This window comes from Molothrus aeneus, chromosome 2 (genome assembly GCF_037042795.1).
Source record: "Molothrus aeneus isolate 106 chromosome 2, BPBGC_Maene_1.0, whole genome shotgun sequence".
NCBI classification, from domain to species: domain Eukaryota; kingdom Metazoa; phylum Chordata; class Aves; order Passeriformes; family Icteridae; genus Molothrus; species Molothrus aeneus.
In genome coordinates this window covers 46,918,999-46,934,706 of record NC_089647.1, presented here as the reverse complement: position 1 = coordinate 46,934,706, position 15,708 = coordinate 46,918,999, and the positions used below count along the sequence as shown (strand labels likewise).

The 15,708-nt window shown below is 43.7% G+C and overlaps 1 protein-coding gene across 1 annotated transcript in view; it reads right to left on the bottom strand.

Annotated features, from left to right (window-relative positions):
• Positions 1-11,949, bottom strand: part of PAN3 (poly(A) specific ribonuclease subunit PAN3) — a 79,109-nt gene extending 67,160 nt beyond the window's left edge. Inside the window, exon 1 of the mRNA XM_066544867.1 lies at positions 11,523-11,949. Coding sequence (XP_066400964.1) covers positions 11,523-11,949 — 427 coding nt within the window. The remainder of the gene's footprint in view (positions 1-11,522) is intronic.
• Positions 11,950-15,708: the final 3,759 nt, after the last annotated feature.

The following is a 15,708-nucleotide window of genomic DNA, read 5'->3' as shown; positions in this document are numbered from 1 at the left end:
AAGAAGGCACACATCCAACTCAGAGGAACATCCTGTACCAAACTATCCAACTTGAACTTCTGGGAGGACTCGCAGCCAGGTGGTGACACCCGGAAACGACTTCCTGATCCTAATCCTCAAAGGAAATAAAATGCAACTTAGTGGCACAGCTAAAGGAATGCATACTATAAACCCTCAATTTTCAACAGAACAGGAATTTTCCCTCCAAAACAGACTGCATAACCTGGTGAGCCATTTCCATGTGCTAGGCACAGGAAACAACAAAAGAAGTACAGTCATACGTAACCACAGGAAGGTCTGGAAGAGGATGATGAGTAGCACGCACACCACAGACAAAAAGAAACACTGTCCAGCTGCACTCCCCTGAGACTGGAGCTGCATGAATCAGCCCACTGGGGGTAACACCAACACCAGTTCAGATGGAGAACTCTATGTGAGAGACCAGATAAATGGAATATCTCAGTGGCAATAAACATCAGTTTTGCAAGGGAAAAAGATTATTGAACTTTTGTTGCCAAATTGAGAATATTATTTGTACATTCTGTAGGTTTGAAGAAAACACCTAAGAAACTTTAAAGATGCTAAGTATTAATGAATTGCTACTTCTTTTTACAAAAATTTTAAAAGTTACCTAAGAGAATAGGAAAATAAAACTCCCTCCACTAGTTATGCTCTAGCTCCTCCTTCATAATTTTAAGTAACTAGCTACATAGAAACTTCAGAAGTCCTCTTGCTACAGCCCTAAAAAAGACAAAACTTTTTGGATTCATCTTTTAAATGGCTGTTCCTCTTTTGCCTTCATTTAGGAAAGTCACATTCAGAAGTCTAGGAAAAGTATTTTATAGTTCAACTGCTGTACTATGGAAAATAGTAATGTCAGCAGTAATGCCAGTTACTGTCTCATCCTCCTGCTACAGTTAGTCCCTAACTTACGCTGTCAAGGTTAGCATCTTATACAGGGTTTTCTAGCATCACGAAAAATACTAGGACTCATTCATACCAGAAAACAAAAAAGGTAGCAAATCCATATCTAATTGTAGGCAGTTTCAGTCCAGTTTGCCTGTAAATTATCCAAGGTTTTAACTGTGGTTTTTATTTATCTAAAAATACATTTCCAACATAGCTTTCTCTGGCTATACTTCAGCGGTTATCAAAACCTCCTGCAGTTTTTATGCTACACCTTGACTGACCAGGAAAACTGTTTTATTTTCAGGAACAACTGTCATTTTAAGGTACACTATAAAATTTCAGCAGTGTATCTGCTACTTCATCTTATGCTTTTGCCTGAAATTATAAAGTCTATCCAATTTTTAACAAACTAGCAAGATACTCCCTCAGATGACACCATCAGCTTTCCAAATCCTTCAGGCTCTGTTAGAGAACTAAGAAAAATACTATTATTCCTGCATCTCACTATGCTAGAGTCATCATGAGAATCCAGGTACCTTCATTTCTCCCTTGAGCAAATACAGCTAAATGCACAAAATCCTTCAAACTGGGAAGAAGCAAATGAAAACTTACAAGTTTTCCCACACTGAGAAACCCCAGAGCTGGCCTGCAGTAACTCCAGACAGGTGGTACAGCTCAGTCACTCAATATCCAAACAAAGCACTTGAATCTGTGACAGTAACCTTGCCAGGGCACAGATACAGCACCAGGTGCTCTGCTCCTGCTCTGGCTGAAACACCCTCAGTGCCAGGCAGGTCAAGCTGCAGGCGGGAGCAGCCTTTCGGCAGCAACCCCAGAGCTGAGCAAGGCTGAGGCTGCTGCTGGGATCTTTGACACTGCAGCCTTTCTACTGCTGCTATTTGCTCTGCCAGCCTATCCAAGACACTTAAAGCTGCTCAAAGCTACAATTTAGGCTATTGGCACAGTGATATCTAACAGGGCACTTCAAACAGCAGAAGCTACTCGAGAACATTTCCTTTTATCATCTCCGTACTGAAGTGCTATGGTTTGGCCACACCAATCAGCCTCCTTGTGCCACTCCAACAAATTGCTGTACTCCAGTGCTGACCCACCTTCACAGTGCTCAGTTCCACTGGTACCATAGCAACTTCAAAATGGCTTTCAACACCAAGGATTTTTATTGTCCTCTTCCAAACTGTCTGCTAGCAGAGGGACTCAGAGCACAAGAAACCATATTCCACAGGAACAATCAAAAGAAAACCAGCAAAAGTACACTCATTGGAGCTGAGGACAGTTTTCTTGGCAGTAGCTCAGGTTTAGAACAGAATGCTCTACAAGTGGCAAGTATAACTATTGCCTTCAAAAGAAAATTCAATACTAGCTTCCTTAAACTGACTTCCCTGTAGCAATTAGCAAGAAAATTAAGCACGCAGAAAAGGCAAAAAAAAAGTAATTCTTGCATTACTTATAGAGTGAAAAAAAGTGTTCAATACATACTCCATTTGTGTTCAAAGGGACATTCAGCTTTTACACTGCTGATAGCCCAGCAAATACCTGAACAGCCAAAGCATTTTTACTGTATTTGCCACCTGGCCTTCTCTATGAGAAGCAGACAACTTTCTCCTCCTTCTGCCAAACATTTAGCAAAACAAAAATTCTCACTTGCTTCTTGAAGATCACAAATTGTGAAAAATTATTTATCATAAGCAAGCCACAAAAGGTCTGCAGAAGTGGGCACACTTTACCACATCAGCAGTATGGTATTAAGAAAGTGGAAGCCTAGGCTGGGGAAAAAAAACTCCAGTCCTCATAAAGTTTTTATTTTTATGTGTTTACTTATTCACATCAGGCCCTGTATTTGATTTATCCATCCAAATCTTTCCAATAGAACAACTGAAAGCAAACACTTTAAAACATTTCATACACCATGCTATTAAAATACCAATGAACTTCTCATGTCTGTCTTTTCTCTTTTAAGACATTGATTACAACTTTAGTAAGTTTAGGCAATTTTAGGAAAACCCTGAATTAGCTATTTTTTTGTTAAAGGAATAAGCCTTTCTGTTGTGCAGCAGCACTATCCATACAGGTTCTTCTTGGACAGAAGCGAAACCTTCCTTATAAAAGCAGAAAGGCTGACCAGGCAGGTCTGAGTAAAGACGGATGCACAAGCAAACAGCAAAGAATCCAGAGGGGAAAAAAAATGGTAACGTGTTATGTAAGCAGCTGTGTGAAAACAACAAATTTCTGAATTCCATCAATATTCAAGACAGAAGGTACATCCAGGCAATTCTGGAAAGAAATTAAATAGAACATCTTGAGAAATTAAGAAAAAATTTTCTACTTTTTATACACATTATCTAATACTTTTCTTGCTTGGTGAGTAACATTGTAGCTTAATGTGACAACTGCAATTAAAAATAAATATCTTCTTATATAATTCCTCTCCCACAGAATTTTAGCAGAAAGTAGGCTTCCTGCCAGATGCAGACAGGAAAAAAAAAAAAAAAAGATAGATAGTTACTTTTGCCTTACTCATTACAATGACATTTTTCAGAAACAAAGTATCTCATCACAGCTTAAGTGCTTGAGTAGTACTGCCGCAAACACGACACATGTGCTTCAACTGAAGGAGTCAGGTTCAGGGAATTTTAGTTTAATGCTTGCCTTGTCTAACACTAACACTGTCAGAACACTAATACTAACTGAAAATATTCTGTGATACTTTCATTCTGTGATTTCACTAACCAGTAAACAAATATTGCATTATCCTAGACTACTTCTTTTATGAAGCCAGTACCAGCACTGATGATCTCCGACATTGTTCGTAATACAAGAAAGGATCCTTTCCAATAAAGCAATATATTACTTCCAAAGTGAATGGGTAAAGCAAGGCCACAACAGATTTAGCTGACAATTTTCAAAACAACATTTTAAAGATTTCTGGCAAGGTAATAAAACATGGATTTAAATGATTCATTTTGCTTTAGTATTTTTTTTTCTAAATGTACAATTATTTTTAGGCCAAGTAAAAAGTTTATATATTGTCTTCATTTAAACTCTCAGCACAGCAACAGTGCACTTTTTGCATGCTGGTAAACTGAATCATAGGTTCACTGCATACATGTGCATCCTAAGGACAAGGTGTTATCTCAGCTAGATATAAAGCAGTAAAAAACTACAGTGCCATATCTCCAGAGGAATTTACAGAGATAGCTATCCTAATACTGAGACAAAAACAATAAAACATTTATACAAAGCTTATCTAAGTAATTTAAGATTTGTGTCCTTTTAGTCACCCAGAAGCACCAAGGTGTCAGAGGAGCTTACACTTGTTTATCTTTTTGTACTGACACATACATTTCTGTACACCAGGAAATCCTGTGCTGCTGGTGCTAACCTCACTTGCACGCCTCAGTGCTATTTTCTCTACAGTGCTCCTACTTGGAACTTGTTAGGGAAACTGGATTCTCCACTGTTCTTATGCCTCTCTCATTTAATGCAACGCTTTTGAAAGACAGACTAGGAATCTCTGAAATAGAGGCACCAGACAAAGAAAATGAACCATGTTTCCAGGCATGAGAGGCAAAAATGAAAGCACACGCCTAGGTTAGGACACTGTGACAGAGTGCAGTCAGAGGGAGGACAGCACAAGTGAACCAAATTGGCTGAAAGGCAGACAGGAAGCAAAACAGTTTGGGAAATGCTGCCTTATTTACAAACACTCCCACTACGCCACGAGATATTCATGGGCAAGCAATGGAAAACAGCTATCTTTACCATAATAGCAAATGGCTGGGCTGTCTTTTTTTTTATATACCTCACATATCATAGAATCATCTGATGAAGATGAAGCATCTGAAGAAGACAGAAAAACAGCATAGGTGCCATTCTTCTGCTCTGTAAAAGTTTTTTACAGAGTCCAGAGCAGCTGCACTCCTCCTCATGGACCAAATCCAAAAGCACAGCGATAATACAAATTAAAGTTGATACTTTCTCAAAAGAGTAATCAGAACTATTCTGTTATCAGAAACAGCAATTTAAAGTGATACAACTACTTAATACCATAGCTTTACCCTCTCCAAGATCTTTTACAATTCCTAAAAAATTGCATTGAACTGTTCAATAAACTGCATCAACTTTTTCAAACATTTAAACTTTTGTTTTAATAGCCTCCAACTAAAACTCAACTTTTTATAAAAATAATTTGCATGAAGCATGTGCAGATAACCTGAAGAGAACATAATGATATTTTTCACAGCAGATGAGAGAATGCACAAAAGAAAGGAAAAGTCTTCCTGACATTTGCCTCAGCAGCAGACCAACTGAAGTTGAGAGACTATCCATAAACTACAGAAATCACACACTCTATGACCAATTTGACAACAACTTGTATAATGTGGGTCTCTGCTCCCACTTTTATATATATTTGCTTTGTTTCTATATCTCTATTCTCAAATTCTTAAAAGGTCAGGAGTAAAAGGCTGTTAAAAAGCAAATTAAAAAATACAAGTTCTAAGCACAAAATATCTTTGAGAATCAAACAAGGCAACCACATGATTGGAACTTTTTTAACTACTGAAAGACTCATGCAGCCGACACACACGCAAGAGTGTGATCATTTTCAGCTCACGTCCATACACACACAGCGATTCACCATACCATTTTTCTGGTGGCGTAAAGCATAACATCTTTACTTGAAAGCAGCAAATCAGGAAAACATCAGCCACATCAGCTTACTATCTAAATCCCTGCACTGACCCCTTTTCATCAGCTGCCTCACAACCAAGATTATTTTTTCTGCTTTGGAGGTTTTTTGGAAATGCTTGTGTCTCTCACCCAAGCCTCACCCACTTTACCCACAACAGTCTAAATGTGCTTCTAGCTGGTTCCTTACACATGGAAACCTTTCTGAGCTAATCCTCAGAGTCACTACTTTCTGGACATTCAAATCATTCCTGAAAGCCCACTCCTACAGCAATACCTAAAAAAAATCAGTTTCTAGTACCTGCTAGACAGATATTAAATAGGGATGTCCTCAGTCTTGAAAAACAAGCTTCCTATTACTAAGATATTGCAGAGAGTTTGCTCCTGTAACACAATTATCCTCACACTCACACTCCTTTCATTGTTTGCCTTTGAAGACAGAAAACAATGACAAGAGTAATAGTACTACAGTATTCTTCAGTACCCAACACAGGATGGGTCCTACCAGAAACAAATAATTACCAATACTCCTCAGATATCCACAATTCTTGTGAAATATCTGAACTCTGAATGATTTCCTCTGAATGCAGTAAGGAAAAACCATGAGGTATATACACAGATAAAATGAAAGCAAATTAATAGTGTAAGTTTTTTTTCAGTTTCACTGCCCTCAAAATCTCAAATAACTTTTCAGATTGAGACATTTTTCCTTAGCTCTCCCAAATCATATTCCTCCTATGGCCCTTCACTTAACAGATTCTTGTGAGTCCCTTCCAACTCAGAATATTCTGTGATTCTGTTATTTCCACATGAAACCCATAAAAGCAAAAAGAAAACCCATGTCTAATTACCCGATTTCTGGAGCTGACATATGAGACAAAGTGATTAAGTGAACTCAGTAACTTTCATTTCCTCTCATGCATCTCTAAGAGGTTATTGGTTTCTTCAATTCTCAATTGTATTGGTCTCCAAATTTTTTTCCCATTTCTTAAAGATATTCAGAGCAAAACAAGAAGAAAATTGTATGATCTGCCAACTCCCGGAAAAGGCATAATGAAAATTAAAGAGGGAGGTACCTCCAAAGGAAAAAACCCCAAGTGAGGTACACAACTAATATAGCATCACTCACAGAAAGCACAAACATGTTTGGAAAAAGAATTTTCAACCATACACTTTTACTATAACATGTACTTTCTCCACACAAGTGGAGAAGAAACAAAACCCAGGAAAAGTGAAAAGTATGTGACATACTGCAACTATAATTGTACTTAAAAGTTTCATATAACTGCTTCTAAACACTTCAACTTATAAATACTGAAATGCTACCAAAGATAAGAAAAATCCACATTTTGAATAAACCTGACCACTTTCACTGCATTAAGAAATGTAATCCAACAGAATGCCTTTAGTATGAGTTTTGATGAATAGCTATCTTTCCATTTTTTCTGTGTCAGCTGCTTCATCTTGTTTAAAAAGGAGTGTACTGGTAAAGAATCAAGCATCCTTTAAAAACCAGAACATTCACAAATGTCTATGTCTTTCCACTCCAAGCCTAGTGTATTTAGGGATGTCCCAAAACCTAAGCTGTAATGCTCATTAAACCAAACATGGAGCAATTGCACATGGAATTGCTGCAGCAGTGGCCACTACTGCCCTGACTGGACACAACATGCAGATGGCTGTGAAAACAGAAATAATGCTTTTATTAGGGCTGTGAAAACAAACATAATGCTTTTATTAGGCCAACCCAACACACGCCAAGTCTTGATGTCCTTTCCACCTTCTTGCAGGCTGTCAATAAACTCTATTCACAGATGGGCTGTTCTCAGCAGCCATAGTAAAACACCACCTTGCAGAAACACAGACCTGTTTTCCAACTACAGATTTCCTATGAGGGCTTTTGCAAAAGGCTTTCTAGCAGAGAACCAGATGCAAACGTGTCATAGTGGGAGGGTGGGCTAGGCTCTGGCACTGTAAACTCTCACAGCAGCACTGCTGCTGTGGCCAGCTCCTCATAGGCAGCCACTGGGCCCAGAGCACACCCAGCACTCCTCAGCTCAGCAGCCCAGTGTTTTATAGGAATCAGAAGCCAGAAGAAAGGGCGAGTACTATGTATTACAAATTTCACAGCAAAATTGGGGCAGAAATTAGCAAATGTCTGGAGCCATACTTCAGCTTGTACCTATCAATATATAATATGAGATCTACATGCAAAAGAATATTACACCTGTTCAACTACCTGAAAGCTAACAAATACAATGGCAGTTGTCCATGCAACTTTTACTTATCTGACCTAAGTACAGGCATGATACATTTTAATACCACAACACTTCCCTCTAGACCTTTCCTCAGGCAGCACTGAGAAGGGATGGCGGCCTAGGAACAAGCCCACAGCATGCAGTAAAGCAGGCTACTGGTCTGCTGCTTACAGAAGCTGCAAAGTGTTACAGAGAACAGAGGGCACATACAAGAAGAGAAATTCTTCATGCTACCATGCTCTCCTTCCATAGGCTACTCCTTTAAACCCTGTTAACCAAACATATATTTTCCCCTAAAAAGCAAGTAACAGTCATTCCTACACCTCTGCTTTTTCTCTAGCCTTTAGACATGTGGGACATACATCTATTAGAAAAGCATCGTGAGCAAATTTAAGTAGCTACCAAACTTGGAGAAAATGCATTCTTTTCCTTTCCCCCTTATTTTCTCACAGAAATTCTATGTAAAAAGGATTAATGTTTTTAAATAAAATTTTAGATAGGCAGTATCAACTACATTCCCTATTCTGTATGCAGTCAGCTGGCCACCCTACTCTTGGAAGGTGAACCTTACTCAGGAGGCTGAGCACTCAACTCTGGTGGAAGAAGCAGGAATGGTGCTTTGAACACATGCTCCATGTCAAATAGTCTGGGGGCAGTGAGCAGCAGTGCTGCCTTCTGAGAGTGGGTGGAGCTCATGGGCATGGACAGCATTGCCCCCCAGGAATACAAAAATCCACATCATCAAGCCAAAGCCACATTAAGCCAAATACCTCATCACCTCTGACATTGGACTGCAGTAGCTATGTGGACAAAAGTACAAGTATGAGACAAGGATAAAGCAGGATTTTCCAGCAGGCTTTCAGCCATATATATGTAGGGGAAGATGAGTCTGATCCAGAGATGTGGATTCTTTTGTATTTAATAATCCCAAGGAGAGTTTTCTTCCAAGACTATCTGATCACTTCTGGAATTCTGTCACATGTTAGTGCCCCAAACATTTATGGGCACAGCATAGCTTAACCACACATCACCTGAGAAACTCCTCCTGGTTAGCTCTGAGGATGTCAGCTGCTCATTCCTCATCATACTCTAATACTGGAATACTTCCACACAGGAATATTTCTCACCTTTTCACTACTCACCATCTCCTCATCACTCAGCATTCTTACCACCCATGTGGTGAAAAAAAGTTGGTATTTGGGGAGCCCTTGTGATTACCACAGAAAAACCTATAAGTAAATTAATAATCCTGTACTCAAGGCAGGATTAGAGTAACACGCACATTAGAATGAGGCACTGACCCACTTTTAACAATAAATAGGACTACCCAGTTAATTAGTCAATGAGCATTATCTCCTCTGTGCACTGAATGAGGCTGGTGTCCAGTGAGAAAGGAGCAAGAGAAGGTGGCCTCCATAGTCACTTTAAGACTACAAAATACTTCTGAATTAGGCAGGTGATTTTTGGCAATTACCACTTTCATATTCTTAACTTCAGAACTTTCTTAATATGACTTTGTGTCTTACTTCCTACATGCACAGAAATAAAACTTTCATTCCATCCACTTGTAAATCATACTGTAAACACCACAGGCCATCAGCAAGGTAAGGAATTTAGATACTAGCCTGTCAGTTCCTACATATATCAACTTCAGATTTTGAACGATTATTTTCCTTATTTTTTTCACAAATGCATCCCAAACCAAAGTTTAGAAGCGAGATTAGGCCCATTTCCTGGCTTTTCAACTTTAATTCCCCTGTCCTTTGTTTCTGGACTCTTTTTCCTAGCTAGTGTCCTTCAAGATCCACCAGTGGAAGCTTTTGCCCCCTACAACAAGCAATGTGGCCTTCCCAGCAGGCAGCCACTGCCAGCATCGTAGCGGGTTTCTCCATTCTTGGTGCCCCCACTCCTCAACTGGGTACAACTGCAGCAAGCATGTTCAATGGAAGCAAGTGTTTCAAATAATTTAACTGCTCAGCAGTATCAGTTCCCAAGCACACAAAAATACTGAAGGGTTTTGCCTTAGATTCAGCGCTTAGGCAATTTTTTAAACTGTTTCTTAGAAGAGCAACCTTCATATAGGAGCTTTTACCTGCAAACTAAGTTATGCATCCTCTCCCCACATCTGAATCCCCTAATCATTTTCTTTCCCCCAGGGAAAAGATAAGTTTCACACTAAACTCTGTCCAAACAAAAAATTAACAAAGATTGACTTATTGCTGCTGAATCCCTCCAACACATTTCTATTTAATATATAAAAAAAAAAAAAAGGCAAGAGAGCCTTCAGCTTGAATAACTTAAGTTCAAGAAAAATCTGGAAAATTTTTAATAGAAAGCCTTATGCAGTAGTATATTAAAGGCTCCCATTGAGAAGCTACCAACTACAGAGATAATACTCAGTGGCACAAGCTCACCACACCTGGCAAAACAACAACTGCAGAACTGCAGGACCCTGAAAGATTTATCAAGCACTAAAAACCTATGTACAGGGTGTTGAGCATGGTTGCATCTTAATTTCAGAAAAAATATGGTTGTGACCATTTAGTAGCTAAAGCATTTAATGTAAATAAATGCCATGTTTGTGTCAAAAATCAATAATGCAGCCAAGCTGAATATACTCATGTAAGAAGCACGGCTTTTCTCAAGAAGCACGTTTTCCTAGCCTGCCAAATGCTGCTTCACCTACAAAACAAATGGTTATTAAAATCACTTTACTGCAAGCTCCATCTAACTATCGGCCTGCACATCAGGGGGATGCAACACCAACCAGCAAGAGCAGTGCAGCTCTGCATGACACACAAGCTATCTGAACTCTCACCATTTGAAAAGGGGCTGCGCATGAGGGCTAGAAAACCTCAAAAAAAGATTCTGAGACAATTTCTGCTCACAATAGTAAATAACGTAGACACCTATCACAGAATCATAGTAACATCGAGGCTGGAAGGGATCTGGGGATCATCTAGCTCAATCCCCCTGCCAAGGCAGGATCACCTACAGCAGGTTACAGAGAAATCCGTCCAGGTGGGGTTTGAATGCTCCCAGACAGGGAGATTCCATAATCCCCCTGGGCAGCCTGTTCCAATGCTCTGCCACCCTCAATGCAAGGCAATTCTTCTCATGATGAAGTGAATCGCAATTTATAATTTTTTTTCATAATTTTAACGTTGTATTTTAACTGGAGCATTTCAACCTTCCAAGAGCCGACACTCAATACAGGCTGTTCGGAAGAGCCCATCCAAGGGTACCGCTCGGGAAAGGGCTGCCTCCCTGCTCCCGGCCTGACTTCGGGCAGGGGATACCTGTGAACCTACACCAAGCCTAGCGGTAGAGGGACGGATGGACAGCTGCCCGGGAGCCCCTTTAAAGCCACACAGGAGGAACCCCCTCCCACAGACACCTGCCCGCTCCTCCCCATCGGTGCGGGCCGGATCTCCTCTGGGCAGCCAGCCCAGCCCCGTCCGTCCGCCCGGGACGGCCGCAGCCGGGCAGGCGGCCCGGGGTCCCCCGCCACCACCATGGCTGTTGTTATTTGTTTCCGGCAGCACCGCGGCGTGTCGGGGATGAGGAACACCGCGCCGCCCGCCGCCCGCTCCCGGCAGCGCCCCTACCCCACCGCACCGCACCCCCGGGCCGCCCCGCCGCACTCACTCGCCAGCCGCGGGCCATCCAGCCCCCCGCCGCCGCCGCCGCCGCCGCCGCCTCCCGCCCCCAGCTCGGCTTTCTTAGGCCCCACCACCGCTGCCGCCGGGCCCGAGCTGGCCCCGTGAGCCGAGTAGCCCGGACCGGCGGCGGCGGCGGGTGGGGGGATGCCGAGCGGGAGCCCGCCGAGGGGGGGTGCGGCGGGCCCCGGGCCGGCGGGGGCGGCGCCCGGCTCCTCATGCAGGAACTGGCACTCCTCGCCGTAGAAGCAGGTCTTGTCCTTGGCGTAGTAGCGGCAGAACTTCAGCTTCACGGTCCCACCGCCGCCGCCGGCCCCCGCCCCGCCGGCCGCCGGACCCGCCACGCCGACCCCCGCCCCCGGCGGCGGCCCCACCACCGGCGACGGCGACGAGCAGGGCAGGCCGCTGCTGTTCATGGCAACCGCCCCGCCGCCGGGGTCGGCACCATGGGGAAGGGGGCGGGCAGGGGGAAGGGGCGCGGGGACCGCCGTCACCCCGGGTCCGGCTCCGGAAGGGGCAGGAGGAGGAGGAGGGGGCGACTCCGCGCCTCTTAAAGGGGCCGCGCGGCCCGGGGCGGCGGCGCCTCCTCCTCCTCAGCGGTCCCGGCGCTCGGGGTTGTTTATGCCATTTTCCTCTTCCTGAGCGGCCGCGCCTGCGCCGGCGCGGAGCATCCTGGGTAGCGCCGCCGGCCGGGCCGCGGAGGCGGAGGGGCAGCCTGTGCCGCGGGAAGGAGGGAGGGAAGGAGGAAGGGAGGGAGGGAGGGAGGGGTAGCGGCGGCGGGACGCTCCGCTGGCGGCCGAGTGCCGGGCCGGCGGGGCCGGGGCGGCGAGGGGCGCTAAGAGGCCGTGGCGGGAGTGTCAGGAGGCAGGTGACCCCCGGCACACGGCCCGGCCCCTGCCCCGGGGCCGCTCGGCTTTCAAGCGTTGTGCCGGGCTGGATCTCGAGCTTTCTCCCGCTTCGCGGGGTCCGGGTCAAGGCACCCGCCGTCCCCGCAGGATCTCCAGCGGTTTCCCTCCACAAAAGTTTCCCTTTCCTGCCATAAAACCACACGGCAGCCTGCTGGTCGTGCCGTGCCTGCTGGCATAACGGGAACGCGGCCAGAGGGATTCGCCTTCTCCCGGTGACGAGACGAAGTTCTTAAGAAAATGCTTCACGTCTTTACCCCGGAGCTCGGAGAACTTCATTACGTGAATTTTAGCTGACTGTCTTGCGATGCTACTCAAGATTTTTATTTTTTTCAATTTTTACTCAGTCAAGTTGTTGGCATAGCTCGTGGTGCTGAAATAGCTGAAATAGTGTGTATATATGTAGTTGAGAAAATATAAGTTAAAGTGTACTTGACATTATTTTGGTAAGGAAAACATTTACTGTAGAATTAAGATTACTTGTTGTCTATCATAGCCTTCTCTCTTATTAAAAATGAAAAGAAAATCAGGGCCTGCCTAGACGATGCTTTGACAGTTTGTGTGAAAAGAAATTTAAAAATAATGAGTGAGCTTGTCTCATTGGAACAAATCAAAATCTTTCTTCCTCAGACAGTGTTCAAAGGCCTTGAGAAATAAACGTGCCTTAAGCTGAAATCTCAAGATAAAAATTCTGGACAGAAAACTAGAGAAAGGACAAGACTACAACAGTGTTAGACTTCAGTTTTAGACTGTATACCAAGAAGACAGGGTGAGGATATAATCTCTCTGTCATTCCCCACCAATTTTTCTGAAGGTTTTTGCCTTAGATTCAGGGCTTGAGCAAACTTTTTTAAACTGTTTTTTAGAAAAGCATTCTTCATTATAGGAGCTTTTAGCTGCAAACTAAATTATTCATCCTCTCCCCAAGTCTGAATCCCCTAACCATTTTCTTTCACATAGAGAAAAACTTTTAGCTTCTTTCAACAGTATGGCAAAGAGCTCACAGCTTCTCTCTTCCTCCAAGCTTGAAAAGTAGGCCAAAGAATGGAAAGACCCTGTTGGTTTCTCCATTAAAGTCTGGGTGTCAGAGCTCCGACAAACAGCTGATTCCACGAGGGAGAGAGACCTCATAAATGCTCCAACCATGGGAAACATTTCACTCCCAATTTGCACCTTCTGAGATAACCAAAATCGGTTTGCTTTAGTGCAGATGGGTCCCAGCTGCTTTAGGTGAGGTGCCCACAGTGCTGCTTGGTTGTGTATCACTCAGCCCCCTGGCATTAGTGTCATGCCTCAGAGGAGTGAAAACAAGGGCTTCCCTGCACTGGTCCAGCTACACATGGGTGCCTGCAGGTGACACTCCCTCAGCTGCTGCAGTGAAGAGAGGTGACACTCCCTCAGCTGCTGCAGGAAGAGAGAGTCTGGGAGTGCATTGTTTTCTCTCCCTTTGTCCTGCTGATTGGTGCCCAGGGAAAATGCCAGCAGATGGTGGCGGTCTCAGGCAGGGGTTTAGGGGAATGGGAAGTAGAAGGTGTTGAGGTAATGCCAGGGGTGAGGGGGAGACAGGAACCCAATATCATTCTCTGCTTAAACCTTACCATCAATAGTCTATTTATCACCTCTTATTCCAGGAATGATGTCCCTTGGAAAAATCCCTTCCCTCCCCAGAGGTCAGACTGGGTAGAAAAGTTGTGTGTACATGTGAGGTGGTTTGAAAGGGAGGCACAAAAATGTTAGTAAGGGAGAAGAAAAATCTCAGCTTTCACCCAGAGTTTTCCCAAGATCTGTGGGCCCTTTGTCTGGAGCGTTAGTATTGTGGATTTAATGGTATCAAATTATCTTACAAGAGATTTGATGATACACATAGGGTAATGCCTTTTCTGGGTAAACTGGTTGAACATGAAGTTTATTCTTCCAAGCAAAGACTTGAGATGCATAGCCACTCCCATTGCTGAAGTGTATTCTAACCTGTGTTTTCAGCCTTGTGAATCTGCTTTTCCCACAGCTCTTTTGCTGATCTCTGCATATGTCTAATATTACATGTGCACGGTGAGGTTAGGAACAAGGACACAAACGGGCTTGTGTACGCACGACCCACATTTATTCTATCTGCATGCTGTAGCTCAGGTTCAAAACATTCCTACTGGACATGGGAAGAGCTGAGATAGTGAACTGGGTAGTAGTGCATGATCCTGCCAACCTGAGTGCCCACCTAGCAATGAGGTGTGCAGCGTGGTGCCAGGAATGTTGGGGTTCTCCCCCACCAAAGTCAGCCTAGGTGCTGTACCTCAGCCACTAAAGAGCAAACCAGCTTGGAAATGTCCCTCACCTTTTCTACATTGTCTTGTCCAGTAGAGCAGAACCAAAAATGGGAAGAGGCTCAAGGTGGCATGAGCCTCTTTTTGTGACTCTGGCAAGCTTTCATCTCTCCTGTCCCTTTATTTCTGTTCACTGAATACAAGGATGTGGCCTGAAGACTGACCAGCAGGAAGTGAATGTCCATATGGGAGCCTGACATCTTCTCATGAATCATGTCTTCTCCAGATTCTGATTTTTATTGCCTGTTCCTGCTGGTCAGCCAGAGTGCTGAAGAGGCCCACAGACCATTCTCTGTCTGCTTCAGCTTGCTCCCCTGCTTCCTGTAGTGCATGGGGATGTAGTATGCATTCCTGCAAAGGAGTGATTGATGATGTTATTTTTTTCACAAAACTAGGTCCCCGATCATCGCAGCTGGCACCTCTGTGGAGAGTGTTGCTGTACTTTGCATGAAATTCAGGAAGCAAGAGGAAGGAGAAAGAGATAGATACCCCTGGGTCTTGTCCCACTTTGTAGTTAAGTGATAACTGTGGTGTGCTTTTTGACCCAGAAAGGGGGAAATACCGCTGTATGCATGCCTGCAGCCATGGCCAAGTGACAGAGTTTGTATGAGCTGTGCCAGAAAGGCAGAACCAAACATTAGGAGATGAAAAATCGGGGGGGGGGGGGGGGGAAATCCTTGGAAAGGAAACATCTGCCAAGAGCTCTTTTTTTCCAGCCAAATCAGCTTGCAAGTGCCAAGCAGCTCCCCCCTAACATTTCAACCACTCTTGAGAAAATAATGTTTGCTATTGAGAGTGACAGTTTCTCTTTGTGTCAACCCAGAATTAGCATGTTTATTAAATCATGTGGAAACAGATCCTTAAGTGCAGGCTGGCATCAGATAATGCAAATGAATAACAATACTTTTAAAAGGGAAAGAGTTACTGTAGCTGACTGTTTTTTTAAGGTATA